Here is a 20909-nt window from a genome sequence, read left to right on the forward strand (position 1 = left end):
TGGGACGGTGATGGGCGTGGGCTTTGAACAACCCCCCTAGCCTCATCACTGTCTCCGACGATGGCTTGTTGTACTTCTTGTCGGTCCAAGGGTTTTTAAAGGTGCGGTTGAGGACCAATGATGAGATTCACATCCTGTCTATATTTCACTCCCAGACGCAGCGAAGTATAACCGACCGCCTTCGCATCGGCCAGAAGACCATTGGCTGGAAAAGAAAGGGCTTGCGGTGCGGGATGAGGTCGTCTGATATGTAAACGTCCGGAGAGGTATTTACACTCATGCTCGTGCCAACTAATCATCGCGGCGGTCGGAGGCAACACAACTATCGCGATTTCAAGACCTGTCACGAAGGTGGGAGGGGCGTCTAGCTGTTTGAATCAGCCTGACTGAGTGAATGAAATTCAAGAAGCGTACCGCCCTACAACGCGTGTGGCGACATTGTGGTGAGGCATACCTCAGCTAGTCTGGGATGCTGATACCAAAGAAACGACTAAGGTGATTGGATATTAATACAAACCCCGTGGTTCGTCCAGTGTTTCTTCCGCTACATACGTCGTCATATGTCCCATCACTGCATACCATTTGACTTCTATAACTGTGATGAATATTATATTCTGAGCTGTTTTCATACCTCATGTACTCTGGTATGCTTTTTACTTGACAAGTCAAGCCCTAGATATTGTGTCTCGAAATGACACGGAGATGCAAGTACTGACAACGCAATCTTATCTTACAGGAGTGAATTCCAATGACGCTAGAGAAACGATGCTCAACAAGAAAATGGAGCCCCCACTAAGAAAAGAAAGTGACAGATACGATTACTTAAACACAGCCAAAAACAACTCTCATCTAGGTAAAGGTGGAAACAAAGCCTTTGTTCTTCCATCACCGGTTGACTACATTAGCTCTAAACTGTGAGCATTACCCCCTCACTAGGTTTCCTATCCATGACCGGGCGTAGCATCTTGTAAAACCCCAGCCAAATTGCCAGTGAGACAAGCGGAAAGACACCTGACAGGTAGAGCGCAAAGCTGTATCCCCTGGCCTCCGCCATCCAGCCCCCCAATGAGTGCGAGATGGCGGCGCCCGTCTGGCGGGTCACGCCGCCAACGATGCCGAAAGTGACATTGACCCGTCCGGTCCCGGCCATCATGACGGCCAGCAGCCCGGGGATCGCGACGCTCTGAATTCCTGCGCCGACACCGTCGAGGATTTGGACGGGCCAGACGCCCCAGCTCTTGATGAACCGGCCCGCGACGGCGGCGCGGACAGGCAGGGCAGCGTACGACAGCAGGACGGCGAACCAGTACCCGCTGCGGCCGGCGAGCCACGATGTCAGGACTGACACAATGACCATGGTTCCCTGCGCGATGATGACGGTCAGGCCGGTCGTGCTGGCGGGGTTTCCTTCGCCGGCGGCCACGAGGGCCTGGCCGTAGAGGAAGAGGATCGCAGCGTTGCCGAGGTGGAACGAGAACACGGTGACGGCGACGACGACGAGAGGCTTGTTCCTCAGCAGGAGTCCGAGTGTGCTGTTCAGGAACCGTTTCTTCTTCTTTTCCTTTGGGTTGGCGATTGGAGCCTCCCGAGTCTGAGTCTGGGAAGCACCACCCCGTTCCGCTTCTTCGTCAGTCCCTGACCTGTCTCTTTCCTGTATATCCTGTGGACCACCGGTAGTGTTCATATCATCGTCGACAGAAGGACCCCCCCTTGCGGCCGCGTGGTCGATCGCCCGCTCCGGCAGCAGAAGGACGCTTCCCATCGTCGCGGCGCAGAAGGCCATGACCAGCCAGAAGACCGCCGTCAGCCCGAAACGCTCGCCCAGCACGGCAGCCAGGCCCGCGCTGACCATGTTCCCCGCGTGGTTGGCCGCCTGGTTGCGCCCGTTGAGCGCGCGGAAGCTGTGCTTGTTCTTGCCCTTGGCAGCGTCGTCGCTGCCGGGATGGCGAGAGCAGACGCCTAGCGTGAGCGCCACGAGTAGGGGCATCATGCTCGTGCCCGCAACGGCGGACACGATCTGTGTGGAAAAGACGAGTGCCGGGTGCGTGGTGAGCAGGTTGAGCCCTTGGGACACGCCGACCAGGAGGGCGAAGGCGGAGACGAGAAGGCGCTTGTATCTGGCGGATCCGGGTATCAGTGACCTCGAGATGACCACACGTGGTGAGGATGGAAGACATCGCCCTGCTCTATACATCACTCACTTCGTTGCGTCTATGAGCGCACCGATCGGCGCGGTCGCGATAATGGTGGCCACGCCGCTAGCTGTGCTCACGGAGCCGCGCAGGCCGGGAGACCACCCGTGTTGCTGGAGGTAAACGCCGAGGAAGGGTCCAATCCCGTCTTGCACATCGCCCATGAAGAAAGCCATGACAAAAAGGGCCCAACGCGCCCGTCTTCTTAGCTTGGCATCGTTTACGTCTGTCGAGCCTGAGTCAGTCTGGGTATGTGCCTCGCGTATGAGCGCGTCTGAGAGGGTGGGCGGCACCGATGCCGAGCCGTTGATCGGGGCGTCCTGCTTGTCGTCGACCGAGACATCCGAGCTTGACGGAGGCGGACGCAGGGACTCCAGGCCGATTGCGTTACTTGGGGTGATCTTGAAATCCTTTACGTCCATTGTCTGCTACGGCATATTGAATGGGTGAGTGGTCTCCGGTGACAGCGAGATGCCGGGGGTCTATCCCATTATAAAATTAAAGACACGGTCCCATATATCAAGATTCCAAGACGGGAGGAACAAGGCCGACACGGACAGAGGTTCATAAGTCTTCAAGGCAGACATCATATGAAACTGCTCTAAATACAGCAACTTACGCAAAACCTTTTTTTCTTTCTCTTCAACCTACATTTTACGGTCTGTACCTGACTTGGGGCTATCTTTTACTCTGCGTCCTGACGTACTTCATGTGGTTTTTTTTTTCTTCCTTTCTTTTTGGGATAAGGTTGGTGCGAACCTCATCTTGAAACGCGCATACACACTAAAACGACCATCTGAACGAGAGATGGTTGTACGAGGCTACTCTGCGCCCTGATTTCGCGGCATCGCTGTGCCGACACCTTACTAACAGCCCCGCGCCCGCTCGGTCGCATCTGAAAAACCAGGCGACTGTTGACGTTGTTGGGGGTCGCAATGTCTTGTGATAATCCGGCCAAGGTTTCAAACACCATGATGACACGGTGCATCGCACTCTGTCGTTCAAGTGTGGTGTGGTCGTCTTACCCAACTGCTTACCTCGATTTGACCCTTTTTTTGGACTCGGCTTGATTTCTTCCGAGGCGAGAGAGTAGAACAGCGTGAGCATGGTAAGAAGGGTGAGAAGGGTGAGTACAAGAAGGAAACCTGATGTGCCGCAATGGCTTCACCGAAGTGGGGCCTTCGGGCCGGTCCTTCGGCTTCGGAACAATATGGGTCTTCCGCCGTAACTTTGGCCGGATCGTCGCTCAGCCTGAAAGTAAATCTCGCCTCACATAAAGTGTAGGTACTTATGCCGAGTGAAATTCCCCCCGCGATCTTATGGGCCTGTTTCTACATTACTCTTCCCATTATGATAGCGATAACAGTGTAGATCCCTTTCCTGGAGGGGCGAGTCCGGACTCAGAGCCGGCTTACGATGACTGATCGAATAATGAAGGACCCTAGCGTTCCTGTCGATTCTAACGGAATAGCCATCTGAACAGTCCTAGAAGTTTCAATTACTCCAATGGCCATAAACCTATTAGAGATCAGAACCCCAGATCTCACACTCTTCCCACCAATGCAAGGAACAATTTCTTTGCCTCAGATCTGCGTGAAAAGAGCGGAAAAGAGGCCTTGACCCGGCAATCACATTTGTCTTTCCACTATGGGCTACATGGAGACTCTACTCAATGACCACACGTCTGTCAGCTCCAGAATCATTGCATCCGCCACGACGAACTGCTTGCGGACTTCTTGCAAGAGGTCCATGACAGCATACTGTTGCCACGCCTGCCTCGCCCGCGCTCCAGCGACTCTCAATGGAAACAGAAATAACAACGGTGACAAGCTAGTGGTCATCAATGCTTCCCTTACGGTTGTGACAATTGTGTCATAATGTTCCGCAATTTCGTGTAGGTCCAGTACTGGCACCCCGACACCCATCATCTGCCAGTGACGCAAGTCATAGTCGTAGTTCCCGGAAAGATAGATGCTGGTTGCTGAGTAGTAAACAGTCGAAAGTAGCATCTCTTCACGCCTCTCTGGCGGAAACATGGCGGAAGTCTTCCAGTCTCCAAGTGCCTCGCGCAAATGGAACCCTTCAGTGGCCAGGTTCAAAGCTTCAAGGAACCCGCCACTGTCCATATTTGGGCAGCTGACAGGAAGAAAGTCGATGAACTCGGCAGTGCTGATGATTTCAACATCAGCATAATCACCACTGCACACTAGAAGTCGGCTTGCTATGCCGAAATCGTTTGGGATGGGACTCACCGGGCTCGCAACGCCGAACATAGTACGACCAGTTTCAAAAGATCGCTCAAAGATGCGGTTGCCGTCGCAACACTGGCGTTTGACAAACTGTCAGTGAGTCCGATCCACTCTGGTGATGCTAGAAAGCTGGCTTGGTTGAAAATGATAGATCGGCAGACTTCAAAGGTACGGGCCTGGATGAAAAATGTTCGCATGGTTCCGGAAGCACATGTCGTCGGGCCGCTTGCGATGAGTGCCTGTGACGTGCCGAAAACCATATGTTGAAGCCACTTTTGGCCCGAAGCGTCCTGCATCAGCTGTGTGTTGTGTGTTAGTCACGGGCTGCCCTGGATTATCGAGCAACCACAAACCTCAAAGAGACCAAGAAGGAAAGTTGTCCACAGTATGCTATCCCTCTGAGTCGATGAGAAGGCCGAGACGGCCACCCGAAGGCCTGCAAGAGACTGCAGGTATGATTCCATCGCGAACCGAAGGCTGGTTTGAGACCCCGAAGTGCTGAGGGGGACCGCCTGCATGGCACCCAAGGCCAACATTGCGTTAAGCAGGTATTGGCACGGGACAACCTGCCGTCCACCAGCAGAGCCTTTCACTAAGCTCTGTACGTCGGAGAGAAACCCAGGCTCTCTTCCCGTGAAGCTATTCCTTCGCATAAAAATGTCGAAATAGAAGAGATAGCAGCTCATTCTATCCGGGAGGGGTGCGTGAGGACGAGACAGCTTCGTAGCTCTGAAGTCTTTGACCGTGTGAATCTTTCCCCTGTCCAGCCTAATGACAGTCCCATTTCCCGAGGCCGCCGGTTCCGGGAAGAGACACCGGATTCCGCGATTCTGGCATCGAGTACATGGGAGGGAACCGGAACACTCACTTCGGTCAGCAGAGGTTGGCAGCTACTTCCATCCTTGGTTACAAAGACAGAGAGACATACCAGAACGGCTGGGCGGGGACGGCGGACGGACTTACCTTGGAGTGGCTCGCCGCGCAAGTTGTGCAACGGGAACGCTTAGCCCGGCGGTCGAAGGGGCCGAGAGGCATTGCAGGACCGTTGCAGGCGTTGTGGGAGTTTCTGCGCAGAAAAACTGTCAAGCCTGATGTTTTCGCGCTTTGGGAATGTTAGGAAGCTCTACCGTCAGAATCATCGGGCAACATTGGCCGGCACCGGACAAAGATGCGTGTGGATATTGGGGGAGCGACAGAGACCTGAGTCTCGAAGTGGATCAAGAAATTCATGGAACTAAACTCAAAGCGGAATCAATCGGGCGGAGCTAGTTGCGAACCCCAGAAAGAGTAAGTTCTTGGCAGTATTCACCAATCATATCACGGCTGGAACAGAAGCTGGAATTGGGGTGCTGAAGATATACGATGACTCCTGCACTATCAGTCTGGGGAGTCCCGTGAGGCTCCAGAAGGCGCAGCTTCTCTTACTCTTCTTGATCCATTCCACTTGTCCCAGAAAGGAAGCAAATGTGCGAAGTACTCTTTGTAAGAGTCTTCAGACTTGGCAATATGTCGATATAAGATGGACTGGTTTCCGCGTGAGATTCTCACATCGTTGGCAATCAAGCACACGAAGAAAAGCCTCAAGACCTAGTTCCACATCGTTACCAATTCGAATCAGCAATTAAACCACCATCCGACACCATGATATCAGCTGTGGTTCTTTGGACACTGGCCTCGGCCGCTCAAGCCGTCCTCGTGTCCCCGCCAACTGGACCCTACGCAGTGTCCATGTCGGTTCAGGCCCTGACCGACAACGCCCGACTCGACCCCTACGCCCCCGAGGACAGCCCACACTCTCGACAAGTCATGATCTCGACGTTCCTCCCTGTTGACGAAGCCAAGACTCCCTGTTTTGGTCGGAAGAGGGTCCCATACATGACGCCGCTCGTCGCCCAGGCCTATGATGTACTCGGAACCGCCGTAGGCCTCCCTAACGGCACCTTTTCCGCCTTGGAAATGGATTTCTGCCAGACGCGGTCTCGTTCATGTCAACGAAAACGCCCCAGGTTTCCACTCGTACTCTTTTCACCTGGTTGGGGAAACCCACGCCTGCTTTACGGCGCTATGGCCCGTGAGGTCGCAAGCCACGGTTTTGCCGTCGTGACCATCGATCACCCTTACGACCCCTCCTTCGTGGAATTCCCAAACGGCACCGTTTATCAGGCGGTGGAACTGGACACGGATGACACGGCAGAGTTGAAAGTCCTCACCCAGGTAAGATGCTCGGGAGTCTCTCCCTCGGGGCATGTCATAGACTAACAGCGTCACAGGTCCGAGCCGAAGACACTTCTTTCGTCCTAACACACTTACAAGAAAATCCCGTCGCCGGTGTCGATCTCGACCGCACCATCATGTTCGGCCACTCCCTCGGCGGCGCCACGGCCGCAGCCGCGATGCTGACAGACCCTCGCATCCGCGGAGGCCTCAACTTCGATGGCAAACTCCTTAACCCCGTCCTCCAAGCCGGTCTCGATCGGCCGTTTGCCCTGGTGGGGCGACCGGGACACGTCGACGAAGACCCGACGTGGGACGAGTTCTACGCGGGTCTGCGCGGGCCGAGCGCCCTGCTGAGCGTTGCTGGAACCACACATGCGAGCTTTACCGACTTCCCGACGCTTATCTCGTCTTTGAATCTGACTCTTCCCGGAGCCGCGAAGTCGTTGCTGGAGGGTGAGCTGGGCACCTTGGAGTACAGAAGGGTGGGAACCGTAGTGGCGAAGATCGTGGAGGCCTTTGCCGCCTTGGTGTTGGAAAACCAGGTGGCGCCACTGTTCACCAAAGAGGGAGACGCAGCCTTTCCTGAAGTTTCCGTGCAGCAAGATAAGCTTTGACGCTTTCAAAGCTTTGTTTGCAATGGTGTCTACGGTGTTAGCACTGGAAGACTATGGCAGCAGCCTCGATCACCACTATCTTTCTGCTTGCAGGTCTGCATCTTGATATCGTGTCAGCATCCTGAAGATTGTATCATATATTTAGAGAAGAACATGGGCCAAATGGAATGTAGAATCTTTCTTGGATCTGAAAGTTTTTAGCATTGATGAGATGATATTACAGAGGAACTGTATTCAATGGTTCATCCATGGTCCGCCAAACCAATTTGTAGAGAAGTAGTGGAACTAGTCAATTGGTCTCAACTCATCGTAAAGCCCACTATCATCAAGTCGGAGTGACAAACATGGTGGGGTGATATCAAAGAGTTCATCAAGAGATTTGGCTGCAAGCTGTAGGTTTCTGAAAGCATCCGAGATATTGTCAACCATTCCAGTGCACCAGCCCTTCATAGAACCTTGATTTATGTAGTAAGCCCGAACAATCCCCCAACTCGAGTCTACACACTGCATGATGCTCCGTGAAAAAAAAATACTCAGCTCTAGAGGAAAGACAAAGGACAGACGAGAAGGAAACATACCAAGTACGCTACCACCTACATGGCACTCAGCTCGTTTTGGAGACATGCGCTACGTATTTCGTATCCAGCGAATAGTTGGGAAGTATGCCAAGTGGCAGAAACGTCGCATCGCTTCCTTTCGCCCGTCCTTCTCGTCCAAAATACCAGCCGTTGTCAGAGCTATTCGGTCACAGGTGACTCGGTTGATCGATGCGTCCTGCGAAGCTAGATTTCTTGGTCGAAACGGATACCTCAACACCTAATGTAATTTCATGTCACATCGCTGTTCGACTCACTTGGAATCTTCAACGAAGCTTTTCTTAGTTATGGTAATATCATGCAACAATCCCTCCACCCCTGGTGGTCCGTTGCGCGCACAGGCTGAACCTCGCCAAATAGTTGGATCAAGATTATCTTAAAAGGAAAATGCTAAGTATACCACATGAGGTGTTTTTTCCTTCCTTCATAGAGAGACCTCTATCCACACAATCTGAGTGAAAAGGCTGTGTTGGAAAGATAGTGGCTGAAAACATTCGGTCTACCGTCTTCGAGCGGGCTTAAAAGCATTATGCTACCGGACCGGACCTCCAGCTCGATCCTCGCAACCAAAAATCGACAATTATTCTGGGTTTTCTGGCATGCCGTTTTGTTTCTACTACGAATGATGCTGGCTGAGCACTGGTTTGTGTCTTCCCCATATTCGATCTACGTGGTATAGTGTTTCTAGCCTACAGCAATTGTAATGCCCAGCCCGTTTACCTGTGAAGGATTCAGATAAATGCCCGTAGGTAAGGAGACCCGGCTGAGATACTGCCGAACCGGGGCCCCAGCACTGGAACTAGTAACGAGGTCATCATAGTCAATGCGGTCGCGCGACGCACTGTTGAAACCGACTTAATGGGGAAGTGGTCTCTGGGAAGGTGGAAATGTTGCTCCGCCGCAAACGAACGTCCCATCTTTGGATGTCTTTTGTAAGCGGTTTGGGACTTTCCGGTGAAGAGGTCGCCACAGCAGCAGACCATCCAGCGACCCGTAACCATGACGATCAGCGGGGGAGCACGAAAATAACGTCCTGGGGAAGCGAAGGGGCCTGCGCCGGATGTTGATCGTTTGCATTGTCGACCGTCGAGGTGGGCGGTTTCGAGGGGCGTCTAGTTCTTTGGAGGGGGGGACGTTGTTGAGCAACAGCGATTATAACAAGGTGTTCGACGAAGATCCAGTCGGCGCGCAGGGGAAGGGTATGGGAGTCTCGTCCCGTCATATGTCACGAGACGCCGTGTAGCCCGGGGTGGGGGGTTGGTGGCTGAGGGGAATCCTTATGAGCGAATCGCATTTCACAGTTGGTGTCTGAGTTCCACTTTTATCCGCTTGGAGACGTTGACGACCCGTCCATCCAGCCTTATCAGGAAGTTCAGGGTTGTATTTCAAAGCGTCAGGGGGAGAAAGACAGGGTCCGGTCCGGGACACCCTTATTTGTGACTTTGAGAGGGGGGATGACTGTGTTGTGTGAAAGCTGTCATCTCGGAAACAGAGGAACGTCAAAAAGAAAGGGGAAAAAACAAAAGGGGCCGCATCGTCCGAGAGATGAGGCGAACTGGCCATGTTCTTAATGCTCGAAACCTGCAGAGTTTTGCGATTCCTGAACCCTGGGTCTGAAGTGGACAGAACCGTAAGAGCCAGTCGCAAACAACTTAGACAACCTGGATGATTATACACGTATATGATAGCAAAGGCATACCCGCAGATCAACACGGCACAGCAGCGGACCCCCCGCCAGGTATCGACAAATTTAGGGATTGAATATTGCTTAATCCTTCTTGCTACGTTCAGTCAGCGCTTAGAAAGGCACATACATAGCTTTCTGTTCTGAGGGGAGGGCACGAACCCTCTGATTCAACTTTGACAACCTATAATACAGTCCAGCTATATGTAAACCCCAGTCAACGGGTTGTGCTCTTTCGTGATTTCCAGGCGATCTGACACTGCAACATGTTTATCCAAGGCATGCTGAATAGCGAATCGCATTGCGGCCTGCATATACCTAACACGCTCTTGTTCCGCCGGGCTTCTCCTCCTCATTTCCCCCAACTGTTTGTGCCACCGAGGTCTTGGGCAGGGAGACCTGTTCCAAACGCCGATGTGAAATGGCTGACAATTGAAACGCTCGGCCGCTGGTCTCCCGTTTTGGAAACAGATCCTCCCATGAGTGTTCAAAGTCTAACGTAACTGCCGAGAAAGGGGATTCTTCCACACTCTACACTTCATCACCTGTTTTTGTTCGCCGCCGCCATGGGGGCCGCTCGTGGACGTCCTCTGGATGGAAGCCGTGCAAACAAACCCGACGTTTGAAAAGAGGGGAGGCTCGTCGACGTTACATCCCACACCAAGCTATACTACCTTGTTTATATGACTTGCATGCGGTGCATTGAGGATTGAGAGCCTGGATCTTGAGATACATAAACGTCAACGCCCATCCAGTCCCTGCCAAGGTTGGTTCGTATGTGTCTTCAACTTCCATAACAATAAGCCACTCAGTTACAAAATAACAGGTTTTTTCTTTTTCACATTTTATCATTTCAATGTGTTCAGTATTCTGGCCGGAATCAGACAACATGAAGTCCTACCTGAAGGAAACATCTTATACCTTCTTCCCTGATGTCAACGCCAGCCTCTCGGAATACGTGTTCGACCCTCAGTTCATTCCCTTTCTAGCCGGAGACGAGCTTAACACCTTTTGGTACCCTTATTCTGTTCCCTCATCCCAGCCACCAATGCCTTTGGTGAGCACCATTTGCCCACTCACTTACCCAACCAACCACAACACCGGCTATAACGCCCTCAACAGCCGGTCGGAATCCCCTCCCTCAGCCTTCTTCCCGGCTTCGAATGAACTGTTCTCCCCCGCCTCGAGTGAGCTGTTCTACTTTGCTCGGTCCCCCAGCAGCAGCAGTAGTAGTAACGGCAGCACCATCACCACCACCACCGCCTCGCCGCCATCTCCTCTTACCAAAGACATGAAGGAAACCGAGGCCTGGGGCCCCGTGGACCTGCACTAGATGGGCTTCTTACCTAGCTGCCTTATAATTAAAGCTAAAGTATTAACCTTAGTATACTATACTATAATAATACCTTTTTAGGCTAAGACTATTGCTGATAGCCTCTAGCGCCTAATTAAGCTTATCTTTAGAATATTAGACTACAAGGTATAAAGGAAGGTGTATGCAAAAAATAAAGTAATTTAGATAAGGGTTGTAAATTTTGTAATAGTTAGAAGCTAGAGGGCAGTTATAGTGTTAAGAGGAAATAAGGGATTTTTAGGTGGCTAGGAAGTAGGTGCTCTAACTTAATTAGTACACCCCAACATAGATTCCAGAAAAGGAAGCTTAAAGTCAATTTAACAACCAACACAAGCTTCTGAGGTCGACCAGCACAACCATAGGTTTGCAGAATGCTCCGTCCGCCAACAATCAGCTCCTTCCGTTTTCAGCTTCATCTCGTACAGCAGATCAGCTCACTTGCGGTGGTTTACCACCAATAACGGGACTTCAGAGGCGAAAGTGCAGTCTGCTAGCGCACTAAAGTTCCTCGCGTAAACAGTGTCCATAGAACCAACGTCCCTCGTTTCCGTCGTAAGCAATGACAACGGCTGAGCGACCCACTTAAGCAGCTACTATCACAGGACTTTTGTACTGCAGCACCGCGGCGTAGAGATAGGAACTCGCTCGGAAATAGAAGAGCTGTGGTGCAGGTCGCTTGGACGAGTGGGTGGAAGAATCACCTGCAAGGTGGTAATAGCGAGTATGGCTACTAGAAAGGAGCGTTTTAATGCCTTTCTGTTAAGAAAGGTTATCTTTGCTACCTGCATAAGGGGAAGTAAGGGGGCTACAACCTATAGCGTCCAACGACTGAGAGGGGTACTTTAATCTTGGAATACCTACGATACAGTTTTAATCGCACTTGAATCACTCGAATTCCTTGAGACCGAAAGCCTTCATACAGACTACTCTGCTAGCCCGGTTGTATCCAGCAATCTATCCATCTCTCACCGCACGTCATGAATCTCTGCGACCTGTGTAGCTCGATAAACCTCGAGGACCTCCCCCCCTTCCCCGACGACGACTTCAGCAAGTCCCTCAGCGGGTACCCCCGCTTCCACCACCTCGTCAAGTCGGACTTCAAAAAGGGCGCGCGCGTCGAGCGATTCGGCGTTCAGTACCACCGCGACCTGGACGGCCTCCTCAGGGCCGCGGCCGAGGGTTGCGTGCTCTGCGAGGCCGTCGAGAAGGAGGCCGCCGCCCTCGCGGAGGAGATTGAGAACCTGCCCCGGCCGCGATGGGGCATCGCCCGCTGCGACCCGAGCTGGGACATGTGGCTCGTACGGCGGAGCGAGGCCGGCGGCGACGGGCTCTGGGTCGTGTGCAGTAGCGTCGTTGATGGAGAGGGATTTCCGTGCTTGATTCCTGTTGCTGCGATTGGCTTTGCGTCCGACGAGGGTACGTCCGGGTCTGCCATCTTGATTGCATTCCTTCAGACGAGAAGACTGATGACGCGAGTTCAGATGATCCTCTTTCCGCCGGCTCCTCAGACCGCGTGCTGCGACAAGTCCCAGACCAAACCACGCTCAACCGCATCGCCGCGTGGCTCAAGACGTGCGACGAGCACCCGCACTGCCAGTCCCACGGCAGTTCCATACCAACCCGCCTCCTCGACGTCGGGACATCCGACTCCGACCCGCTGATCAAGCTCGTCGAGCCGGACGCCAGCCTCTGCGACCGCTACGTCACCCTGAGCTACCGCTGGGGCGAGGGGAACCGGCACTTCATCACGACCAGCGAGACGATGCAGGCCCGCCGCACCGGCATCGAGGTCGACGCCCTCCCGCAGACGATGCGCGACGCGGTCGCGCTCACGCGGATGCTGGGCGTGAGGTACCTCTGGATCGACAGGCTGTGCATATGCCAGGACGACTTGGGGGAGTGGGAGCGCGAGTCGGCAAGAATGGCGGCTGTTTATTCTAACGCATACCTGACACTCGCCGCAACAAAAGCGGCTGACGTCAATGGCGGTCTTCTATCTTCTCGAACGCCGAGGTCGTATTTCAAGATTCCCCGGAGGGATGGTGACGGGACGTACATTCTCGCCAGCGTGCTCCCGCTCGATAAAGAGGTTATCCACGACTACCACACCCGTATGCGCGACGAGCCGCTCACGAAACGGGCGTGGGGCTTCCAGGAGCGCGTGCTGGCGCGCCGGGTGCTGCACTTCGCGAGCGGGCAGATGTACTGGGAGTGCCTGGAAGGGTTCCAGGCCGAGGAGGGGTTGAGGCTGCCGCGCAGCCTGCAGTGCGTGAGCGAGGACGCCGACGTCACCGCCTACGCCCGGGAGCGCGCGGCCGAGAACGATACGGGCAGCCGCCGCCGCCGCCGCCGCTGGGCCAAGGACGAGGCCGGCGCGGACCTGAGGAGCTGGGAGCGCATGCTCCGGGAGTACGGGCCGCGCGAGATGACGGACCCGGCGGACAAACTGCCGGCCATAACCGGGATCGCCAAGGTCATGAGCAAAATTCTCGACGACGAGTATGTCGCTGGTCTGTGGAGGGGGCATCTTATCCGGGGCCTGTGCTGGCAGAGCCTGAGCTGCAGGGCCGTCGAGGGGTATCGCGCGCCGTCGTGGTCGTGGGCGTCCGTCGACGGGGTCCCTGCCACGGGGCACATCGGGACCCTGGAGGAGGTTGCCACAGTTCTTGACGTGGCGGTCGAGATCGCGGGGGAGAATCCCTTCGGCCGGGTCCGGGACGGGGTGATCAAGCTCGACGCCCCGCTGGTCAGAATGAGGGTGTCTGAGAACAAAGGCCCGACAGGCCACGTTGCGTTCCGCAGCGAGAAGGGGAGCGAGGACTTTTATGGGATGCTTGACGTTATGGACAGGAACTACGAGGCCAGCGCCGAGATGCTTGAAGAGATGGGGGTGTATGCGCTGGTTTTGGCTTTTACGTACGCGTCTCCGTTGCGTGGGGAGGCGCAGGAGGAGGAGCAGAGCGTGCCGGCTGCTCGGGGTTTGTTTGTCACCCCTGCTTTGGACAGGCCTGGGTGCATGAGGAGGATCGGTGCTGTGGTGCAGAACGCGGATGCTTTCGCGCCGGGAGAGCTTGAGTCTTGCAGGACTACGGTTTCGATAGTGTGAGACGGTGTTTGTCCTCGTTGCGCGTCATCTTCTTGACCTAGGATAGATAAGAAGTTGAACGAGGTGACGTACTACGAACGAGCTTTCTGATCGAGAAATGAGCGGATGTCCTGAAGGAGCATCTGCTTTATCTCTTCGTTCATGACAACTGTGCCAACTCTTAATATATATTAAATCACCTTTTTGTTATCAATCAGCAACGTAGAAACAACCTCCTGCCGCGGAGGTGCCGTTCGACTAAAACGAGAGAGTCTTATACTGCATCGCCGCCTAGGGTCTAACTGCTCGGCTTGCTGCATGGAGTTCCAGACCAAGACTCTGTTCGAGGAAAGGAGAATTTTAACGAGGCGAGATGCGATGGTACGCCCCTAATGATGATGACGAAGTAAATATGCGGTGGGTTAAGCGTCGTCTTGTTTCCTAGACTTTGAGGGTTAGATAAGTGACTGCACTGACTTTCTTTTCTTTCTTCCTCTAAAGAGATGATGCCTCAGTACATATATTAGTAACTAGTATTTCTCTTCTAATGCAACAATTCTTATGTACTCATCACATATGCGCAATTAGTCTTTCACGCCAGGCCATGATTATCACCTTGAATTCCACATATTTCCTCTCGTCTTCAGGCCCTTGCCTTGATTTCAAGGAAGCGCTGCAGCCCTCCATCGGCCGGCCAGAGATAAATCGCTGCTGAAACCCACCTTTCGATCATGGTTCTTGTTTCGTTCAGGCATCGAGAACCTTCCAGCCCCCGGTCAAGAGGTTGGTGTAAATCCTCAACGGGTCGTACTTGGCACGGATTGCCTTCAACCTCGCGAGGTTGGCCGCCGGGTAGCTCTGGAAGATCTTCTGCCCCTTGCCCGCGTCGTTCAGGTACAGGTACCCGCCCGCGACGCCCCTGGACACCAGGCCCGCCTCGATCTCGGCCGTGACGGTGTCGGCGAATCCGCTGGCGGCCGCGTCGTCCTTGGCCTCCTGCCACGTCAGGTTCTCGACGACCCAGAAGTAGGGGGCCCGGGCCGGGTCTACTCCCTGCGGGTTGCCGCCCTTGGCGACGCCCTGCTGGATGAACTCCTTGGTGATGGGTTGGAAGGTGATGGAGGCCGAGAGGCCGGCAATGCCGGTGAGCTTGGAGCCGGTGGCGGCGAGGAAGGCATCGTGGACGTAGTCGATGGCGTCACGATCGACGACCAGGGATAACACGCGGAACCTTGAGAAAGTTGATTAGCCGAGGCCACAGCATGCTCCAGACAACTGTGTTGGAAAGCGACTCACTCTTGACGGAGGCCAGTGGGCTGCAGCGCGTCAACGGCACTGATGTACTCAGCGAGAGGCTGCAGCGCGTACGAATCCGCCACGGGCGCGAGAACGGGCGCGGTAAAGTTCTCGAACGCCGTAGCGGGCTGGGTCTCGGAATCGTAGAACCGAGCCGCCGCGTACGCGGTGATGTTGTACGAAGGGTATGTGAGAATCGTGGGGATGATGGCCGCCTTGCCGTCCGCGGAGCCGTATTTGCCAAAGTTGTAGACGGCGTCGAGGTACTTGGCGCTGTCGGTCTGGGCGTACTGCGAGATGCCGACCCAGACCTTGGACGACTTGACGGTCTTGAGGTCGAAGCAGGTGACGATGGCGAAGGAGTTGCCGCCGCCCTTCAGAGCCCAAAAGAGGTCTGAGTAGGCGTTGGTGGCGGTCGCCTCGACGACGATGCCGCTCGCCAGGACGGCCTGGTAACGGACGACGTTGTCGGCGGCGAAGCCGTACTGGTTCGAGTAGAAGGAGATACCGCCTCCGAGCAGGAGACCAGAGACGCCGACACCGCCGATGCGTCCTCCAACGGCGGCAAGGTCCGAGGGCGAGAGATAAGAGTACACATCCCTCCATCTGAGGCCGGCACCGACGGAGACGGTGTTCTTGTCTCCGGAGAGGGCCAGCGTGGTCAGGTTGGAGGTCGACAGCAGGACACCCGACGAGCCGATGCTGTTGTAGCCGACAACCGGCATGTGGCCGCCGCCGCGGACGGCGAACTTGGTCAAGCTCAGCGTCAGCGTGGTGACGGCGAAGGAGACTTGCTGTGCGTTCTGCGGCACGAAAACGCACGCCGGGGTGGCATAGGCCCTTGCCGACCAGTACTGCGCCTGCGTCTCGTACGTGTACCCGTCGGAGCCGGCCAAGAAGGTCTGTTTCGGGTACTTGAATCTCAGGAGCGCACAAGCGGTCTTTTCCGAGCCAGCGATACTGGATGCGACGGCTGATGCGACGCTGGCGTCGGCCAGAACCTCGGCTGCGGTGGCGACGGGGGCTGCGACGACAGCCAGCAGCTGCGCGAGGATGAGCGAAACACGAACCATGGTTGTTGACTAGTCTGCTGGCAGTGGAAAGCAAGAAAGACGCCAGCAAGCCATGAGTGATGTCTGGATGCAGGAGGGAAGCATATTTCTATCACAGGATTTCAGATAGAGAGGAGGTTCCAAGTCGTGGCGTTGGGGAATTATGGCGAAATTGTACGGACCCCAAGGGGGGGAGGGGTCCCCTTGAGCCTGCATACTATCGTTAGCGAAGAATGGTTTGGATCATGCAAGCCTTTCTAGTCGTCAGTCTCCTATTGGCAGGTTGGTTGCGTCCTTGCAGATCCGAGATGAGGTCAAGGTGGTGTTGGTGGTGGCACCGCACTATGCCGTCCAGATGAAATCACCTCCCCCAGCTGTCTACATCAAAGTAGTTGTTTTAATTAGCAAATGTTCCTCGAGGTAAATTAGAGGGAGCATAGGTTAAGTAAGGTAAGATTCTTCTGTATTGTAGGAGATAAAAAAACTTGGAAGATGTCAGACTCGAACCTACAACCTTTGAAAAGTTGGCAAAAAAGAGATACTTGAGCAGGGCCACTTGCGCTATTTGACTGATGGCTGCCCGAAGGCAACTGTCGCCAGATTATTGAAATATATATACCCTAAACCATAGGTGTGGGTCGCTGAACTACGGAGCCGCGTGACCTGCCTCGCCGGAATTCTGACCTCAGCACCACCCATTTGGATGTGGATGAGTCGTGATGGTAAATTTTCTTCCAAGAGGGCTTGGTATGCAGTCGTCATGGTATTCACTGCACGGTCGTACGCAGCGCTGGATGGTACGCAACACGATCTTGGGCAGACATTCACTCAAACGGGGGCCCCTGCATGAAATCAATAAATCATCGAGAGGAAATAAAACCGGGATTGTTTGTTCTGCAATGTTCGAGGCGGAGCGCACACAGCGGTCTTACGTGGTATATGGTTCGAACGCAGTTGTGATATCCACGAGCATCAATTTTTTTCCAGGTTTTGCTTGTTTGACATTTCAATTCCAAGAGATCACAATTAAAGCGAACAGCCATTCATGGTTGCAACGATATCTCGATTCTCACACCACCCAACTCCAGACCCCTCGACTCCTCGACTCCTCGACTCCTCGACTCCTCGACTCCTCGACTCCTCGACCCCTCGACCCCTCGACCCCTCGACTTCTTGAAAGTGACCTATGACCACAATGGAAGGGTGTTTCTTCAAGTCCCGGCTCAAGGCCCAGATCTCAATGAAAAAAAAACAAGAAGTCTGAAAGCAACGCAACTTGGAGGTAGTGTAATACCAAGTGCATCACCCCAGTAGGGTTTCCAAAAGAGTACACACAGACACTTAGATGCCATGGGGAAGGAAACAGAGTGCCCCTTGACAATAAAAGACATCGCGCAGATCTCTTCCACGGCCAAGCGCGGCACCCACTCTTAGTCCAGGGCAAGCCCCAGCTAGAGTCAGTCAAAGGAAGCATGAAGAGAAGAAGAAGACGAGGAGAAGAGAGGCGAGAGGTCGCGCCTTAAGTACTCGTCGGCAGAACAAGTTACGTCATGTGATCCGACGTGAAATTGTCTGGCGGGAAGGTACGGTATGCCTCGTTCCTGTCGGACTGGTCCGGACATATGTTGCAGTCCCGTAAACGAGAAAGAGCCGGGGTTCTCGAATGGGTTGGGTCCAGACCAGGAGAGACGGAGACAGTGGGCGAGGCTGCTTGTGTTGTTAATGACTTCCTTGTTCGGTAGGTCCACCGGTAAATTGCTGTGTCCAAAACCTTTTACTTCAAGAGTAAGAGTAAGGGAAAGAAGGCACCAACGCAAAAAGAAGTAGCATGGCCCAGGGAAGAGAAGGAAGATACCGGAGCAAAGAGGATAGTGGAACTGATAGATCCAAGGGAAAGATCACGCTGTCGGATTGAGACACGAAAGGACAGAATAACCCAGCGGAGCCAGGCAAGAGTTACCTTTCGCAGAATCAGCCCCTAGCAGCAGATAGATTCACAGGTAGTCGCGGAAAAAGTGTTTGGTCGAGGCTCATGATGGTATATGCTACTTTCCGCTCTTTCTTCACCTTCTGTTGTCTACTTCCGCTGCACCCAAAGGCGCTCTTGCCTATTGTACTCTCTCAAACTGTTGCGAGAGTTCCCATACCAGGTTCTTTCCTGCGTCGAAACCCCGCGCTCTCCGTCAATGCTGAGAAGCTTCCCTAGCTTCAAGCACCTTACCTTTAATGACAAATAGTCTTCAAGCCCCTCAGAAGACATTACCCAACATATCCGCTCCCTCTTGGTCACATCAGGAGTACATCACCATGCATTGAGGACCCCACTACGTCATTCACATCCTTCCCGATCATATCAACTTGTCGTCTCTCTTGCCAATGATCTTCTTTTACTCGTCTCATAGCAAGCGCCGTGTCTAAGAGTTACTCGAGGACGGTCTGGTCTTTCCCCGTCGCTTAATGATGCATGCAGTTCCTTACAGAAGTATTTGGTGTAGACGGGCATATTTGTACTTCTCCATGGCTTTGAAAAGTCTGCGTGGGCGACTTTTGACAAGGCCGGGATGTACTTGATATTGAATTGCTTCGAATCGTCATCCCCTATCCCTATGTTCCATTGAGATATTGTGCCTTGAGCATGGATGTGATGAGGATTTGCCCTTCCAGTGTAACCATTGCAGAAACACGTCCAAGCTTAGTCGCAAAGCATCCGGAGTTCATGGCAATTGCACTTTACGCGAATTCCAAGCAAGGGCCAGTTTGTAATCGTCAGGTAGGTGACTCCGAACATCACGCCATTTTGCACCAAAAATGCGCCGGCAATAGAGAATTATTACCAAAATAGTCCTAAATTTGCACTCGTGAAATTGATGTAGAGGGACATCTGTGTCTCCAACATATCCGTACTCCACCCCCGATCGAGATCCATCTTTGTGCTAACAACGCTCCATCATAACACAGGCTCTCATCTGGACCTTGTGGGCGGCTGCGTTTGGAATGACGGTCTTCCGGGGCAGCTTCCAATGGATCCTCCAACGTCGTCTGTACGCCGACGACTACTTCATCATCGCCGGCCTCGCCACGTTGACGGCCCTGTCGGCGGTTATCACGATGATGCTGCCCCAGTTTTACCTCGCCGGCGAGTACACCAAGGCCGCTGCCACGAACCCCCTGGCGCCCCTGCCTCTGCCGCTGGAGGAGTTCACTGCGAGGACTGTTGCATCCCTCAAGTTGATGTTCTCGCAGATGTTGCTGTTCTGGACAACTCTTTGGGCAGGTTCGTCCTCCCTGCTGCGAAAACACCCACCCATCCCCTAGCCTAGTGCTGCATGACTGACGGAACCCGTGTCACCCGCCAGCCAAGTTCTCCATCCTCTTCTTCGTCAGGCGGCTTGTCAATGGGCTGCCGAGATACGTACGCGCGTGGTGGGCGTGTTTTGTCGTGGTCCTGCTGCTGTACCTGGCATGCATCTTCTCCAACTTCCTGACGTGCACGCCGTTGACCAAGTACTGGAGTGCAAGTGAGTTGGCCGCAACGCTGTCCGTTGATACATGGAATTGACGGAGCGGGGGACGACCCAGCCGGGTGTAGTGCGCCGGAAGATCTCGTACGGGCCGATGCATCCATCAAGTTTGCGACCGGCGCCGACGTTGCCGCCGATGTGTTGAGTAAGTCGCGGTTTGCCCCTTCATCCATCAGTTCTCTCTTTCTTGCTTTCTAACTCGACTTTTGTAGTCATGATGCTACCCCTTAATCTGTTGCGCAAGCTCACCACCTCGCGATCCCGCAAGTTTGGCCTCGCCGTCCTCTTCTCCCTCGGCGGTATCATCATCGCCTTTGCCATCGCGCGTCTCCTACAAGTCACGAAAGCCACGGGCGACGCGGCCAAGGACCCGACGACGGTCGCCAACGGGCCGGTGCTTCTCAGCATGTGGAGCCACATCGAGTCCTCTGTCAGCATCATCGTCGCGACGCTGCCGGCGTTCCGTTTCCTCCTTGCAAGGAACAGGACCGCAACAAGAAAGACGACGAACAAGTACGACGGCCCGACGATCGGCGGTTCGGGTAGGTCGCTACGGTCAAGGAGGTGGCAGAAGGACGCGGTGCGCCTAGAAGGCGACGACAGCTATAGGCACGGCTCGGCCCAGGGCAGCGAAACGGAGTTGACGCCGGTGAGAGGTATCCAGAAGGAAATTGAGTTCAAGACCGAGCATTCGCCGGGAGAGTTGGCCGTGGGAGAAACGAAGCGCAGGACGCAAGAGTTGTTTGCTTGAAGGGGGAGCAGCAGGCATCGAGGCAGCTCATCGCATCCCACAAAGACGTATCATCCCAATAAGCAAAATACCAGGAATTCAATGAGGATGGGGCAAGATGTAACGAGTACGGGCGTTGGATATTTGGGGGGGGGGGGGCGGCGATCAGACCTTCGGCAGATATGAGAAGCTTTCACTCGCACCTCTTTTCTTTGAAGCCCCTGATAGCCACTACATTTTTTTGTGATAAGAAGTGGTGATGTTTGATATTCTGGTGTGCATAGGAACGCTCTATTATTTGATACATTATTTGATCTTT

The 20909-nt window shown here is 54.0% G+C and overlaps 7 protein-coding genes across 7 annotated transcripts; 4 read left to right on the forward strand and 3 right to left on the reverse strand.

Annotated features, from left to right (window-relative positions):
* Positions 1–907: 907 nt before the first annotated feature.
* CDEST_05453 (Putative major facilitator superfamily, MFS transporter superfamily) lies at positions 908–2614 on the reverse strand (the record flags this gene model as incomplete). Its single annotated transcript, XM_062921612.1, has 2 exons — positions 908–2117; positions 2202–2614. 2 exons carry the CDS (start codon positions 2612–2614, stop codon positions 908–910), a joined length of 1623 nt encoding a protein of 540 aa, XP_062777663.1.
* Positions 2615–3751: 1137 nt separating this feature from the next.
* CDEST_05454 (Putative fungal transcription factor) lies at positions 3752–5476 on the reverse strand (the record flags this gene model as incomplete). The annotated part of the gene is made up of 4 exons (XM_062921613.1): positions 3752–4361; positions 4445–4740; positions 4795–5331; positions 5405–5476. The coding sequence occupies 4 exons, from the start codon at positions 5474–5476 to the stop codon at positions 3845–3847; spliced, it is 1422 nt and encodes a 473-aa protein (XP_062777664.1). The 3' UTR covers positions 3752–3844.
* A 606-nt stretch (positions 5477–6082) lies between these two features.
* CDEST_05455 (Putative alpha/Beta hydrolase, cutinase) lies at positions 6083–7272 on the forward strand (the record flags this gene model as incomplete). Its single annotated transcript, XM_062921614.1, has 2 exons — positions 6083–6655; positions 6712–7272. 2 exons carry the CDS (start codon positions 6083–6085, stop codon positions 7270–7272), a joined length of 1134 nt encoding a protein of 377 aa, XP_062777665.1.
* Positions 7273–10441: 3169 nt separating this feature from the next.
* Positions 10442–10885, forward strand: CDEST_05456 (uncharacterized protein; the record flags this gene model as incomplete). Its single annotated transcript, XM_062921615.1, has 1 exon — positions 10442–10885. The coding sequence occupies one exon, from the start codon at positions 10442–10444 to the stop codon at positions 10883–10885; it is 444 nt and encodes a 147-aa protein (XP_062777666.1).
* Positions 10886–11702: 817 nt separating this feature from the next.
* CDEST_05457 (Putative heterokaryon incompatibility) lies at positions 11703–14162 on the forward strand. The gene is made up of 2 exons (XM_062921616.1): positions 11703–12322; positions 12388–14162. Exons 1-2 carry the CDS (start codon positions 11884–11886, stop codon positions 14010–14012), a joined length of 2064 nt encoding a protein of 687 aa, XP_062777667.1. The 5' UTR covers positions 11703–11883; the 3' UTR covers positions 14013–14162.
* Positions 14163–14527: 365 nt separating this feature from the next.
* CDEST_05458 (Putative FAD-binding domain, PCMH-type, FAD-binding, type PCMH, subdomain 1) lies at positions 14528–16484 on the reverse strand. Its single transcript, XM_062921617.1, has 2 exons — positions 15288–16484; positions 14528–15222 (listed from the first exon to the last, which is right to left on the reverse strand). Exons 1-2 carry the CDS (start codon positions 16358–16360, stop codon positions 14739–14741), a joined length of 1557 nt encoding a protein of 518 aa, XP_062777668.1. The 5' UTR covers positions 16361–16484; the 3' UTR covers positions 14528–14738.
* Positions 16485–19259: 2775 nt separating this feature from the next.
* Positions 19260–20611, forward strand: CDEST_05459 (uncharacterized protein; the record flags this gene model as incomplete). The annotated part of the gene is made up of 4 exons (XM_062921618.1): positions 19260–19613; positions 19696–19857; positions 19919–20005; positions 20073–20611. Exons 1-4 carry the CDS (start codon positions 19334–19336, stop codon positions 20609–20611), a joined length of 1068 nt encoding a protein of 355 aa, XP_062777669.1. The 5' UTR covers positions 19260–19333.
* Positions 20612–20909: the final 298 nt, after the last annotated feature.

The sequence above is a fragment of the Colletotrichum destructivum genome, chromosome 3, assembly GCF_034447905.1.
Source record: "Colletotrichum destructivum chromosome 3, complete sequence".
NCBI lineage: Eukaryota > Fungi > Ascomycota > Sordariomycetes > Glomerellales > Glomerellaceae > Colletotrichum > Colletotrichum destructivum.

What these genes read in the sequence shown, in the direction of transcription:
- CDEST_05457 (XM_062921616.1), top strand. Translation starts at nt 11,884, where the DNA reads ATGAATCTCTGCGACCTGTGTAGCTCGATAAACCTCGAGGACCTCCCC. An exon ending in TGGCTTTGCGTCCGACGAGG is followed by an intron (nt 12,323 to 12,387) that starts GTACGTCCGGGT and finishes ACGCGAGTTCAG; the next exon opens with ATGATCCTCTTTCCGCCGGC.
- CDEST_05458 (XM_062921617.1), bottom strand. Translation starts at nt 16,360, where the DNA reads ATGGTTCGTGTTTCGCTCATCCTCGCGCAGCTGCTGGCTGTCGTCGCA. An exon ending in CCCACTGGCCTCCGTCAAGA is followed by an intron (nt 15,223 to 15,287) that starts GTGAGTCGCTTT and finishes AACTTTCTCAAG; the next exon opens with GTTCCGCGTGTTATCCCTGG.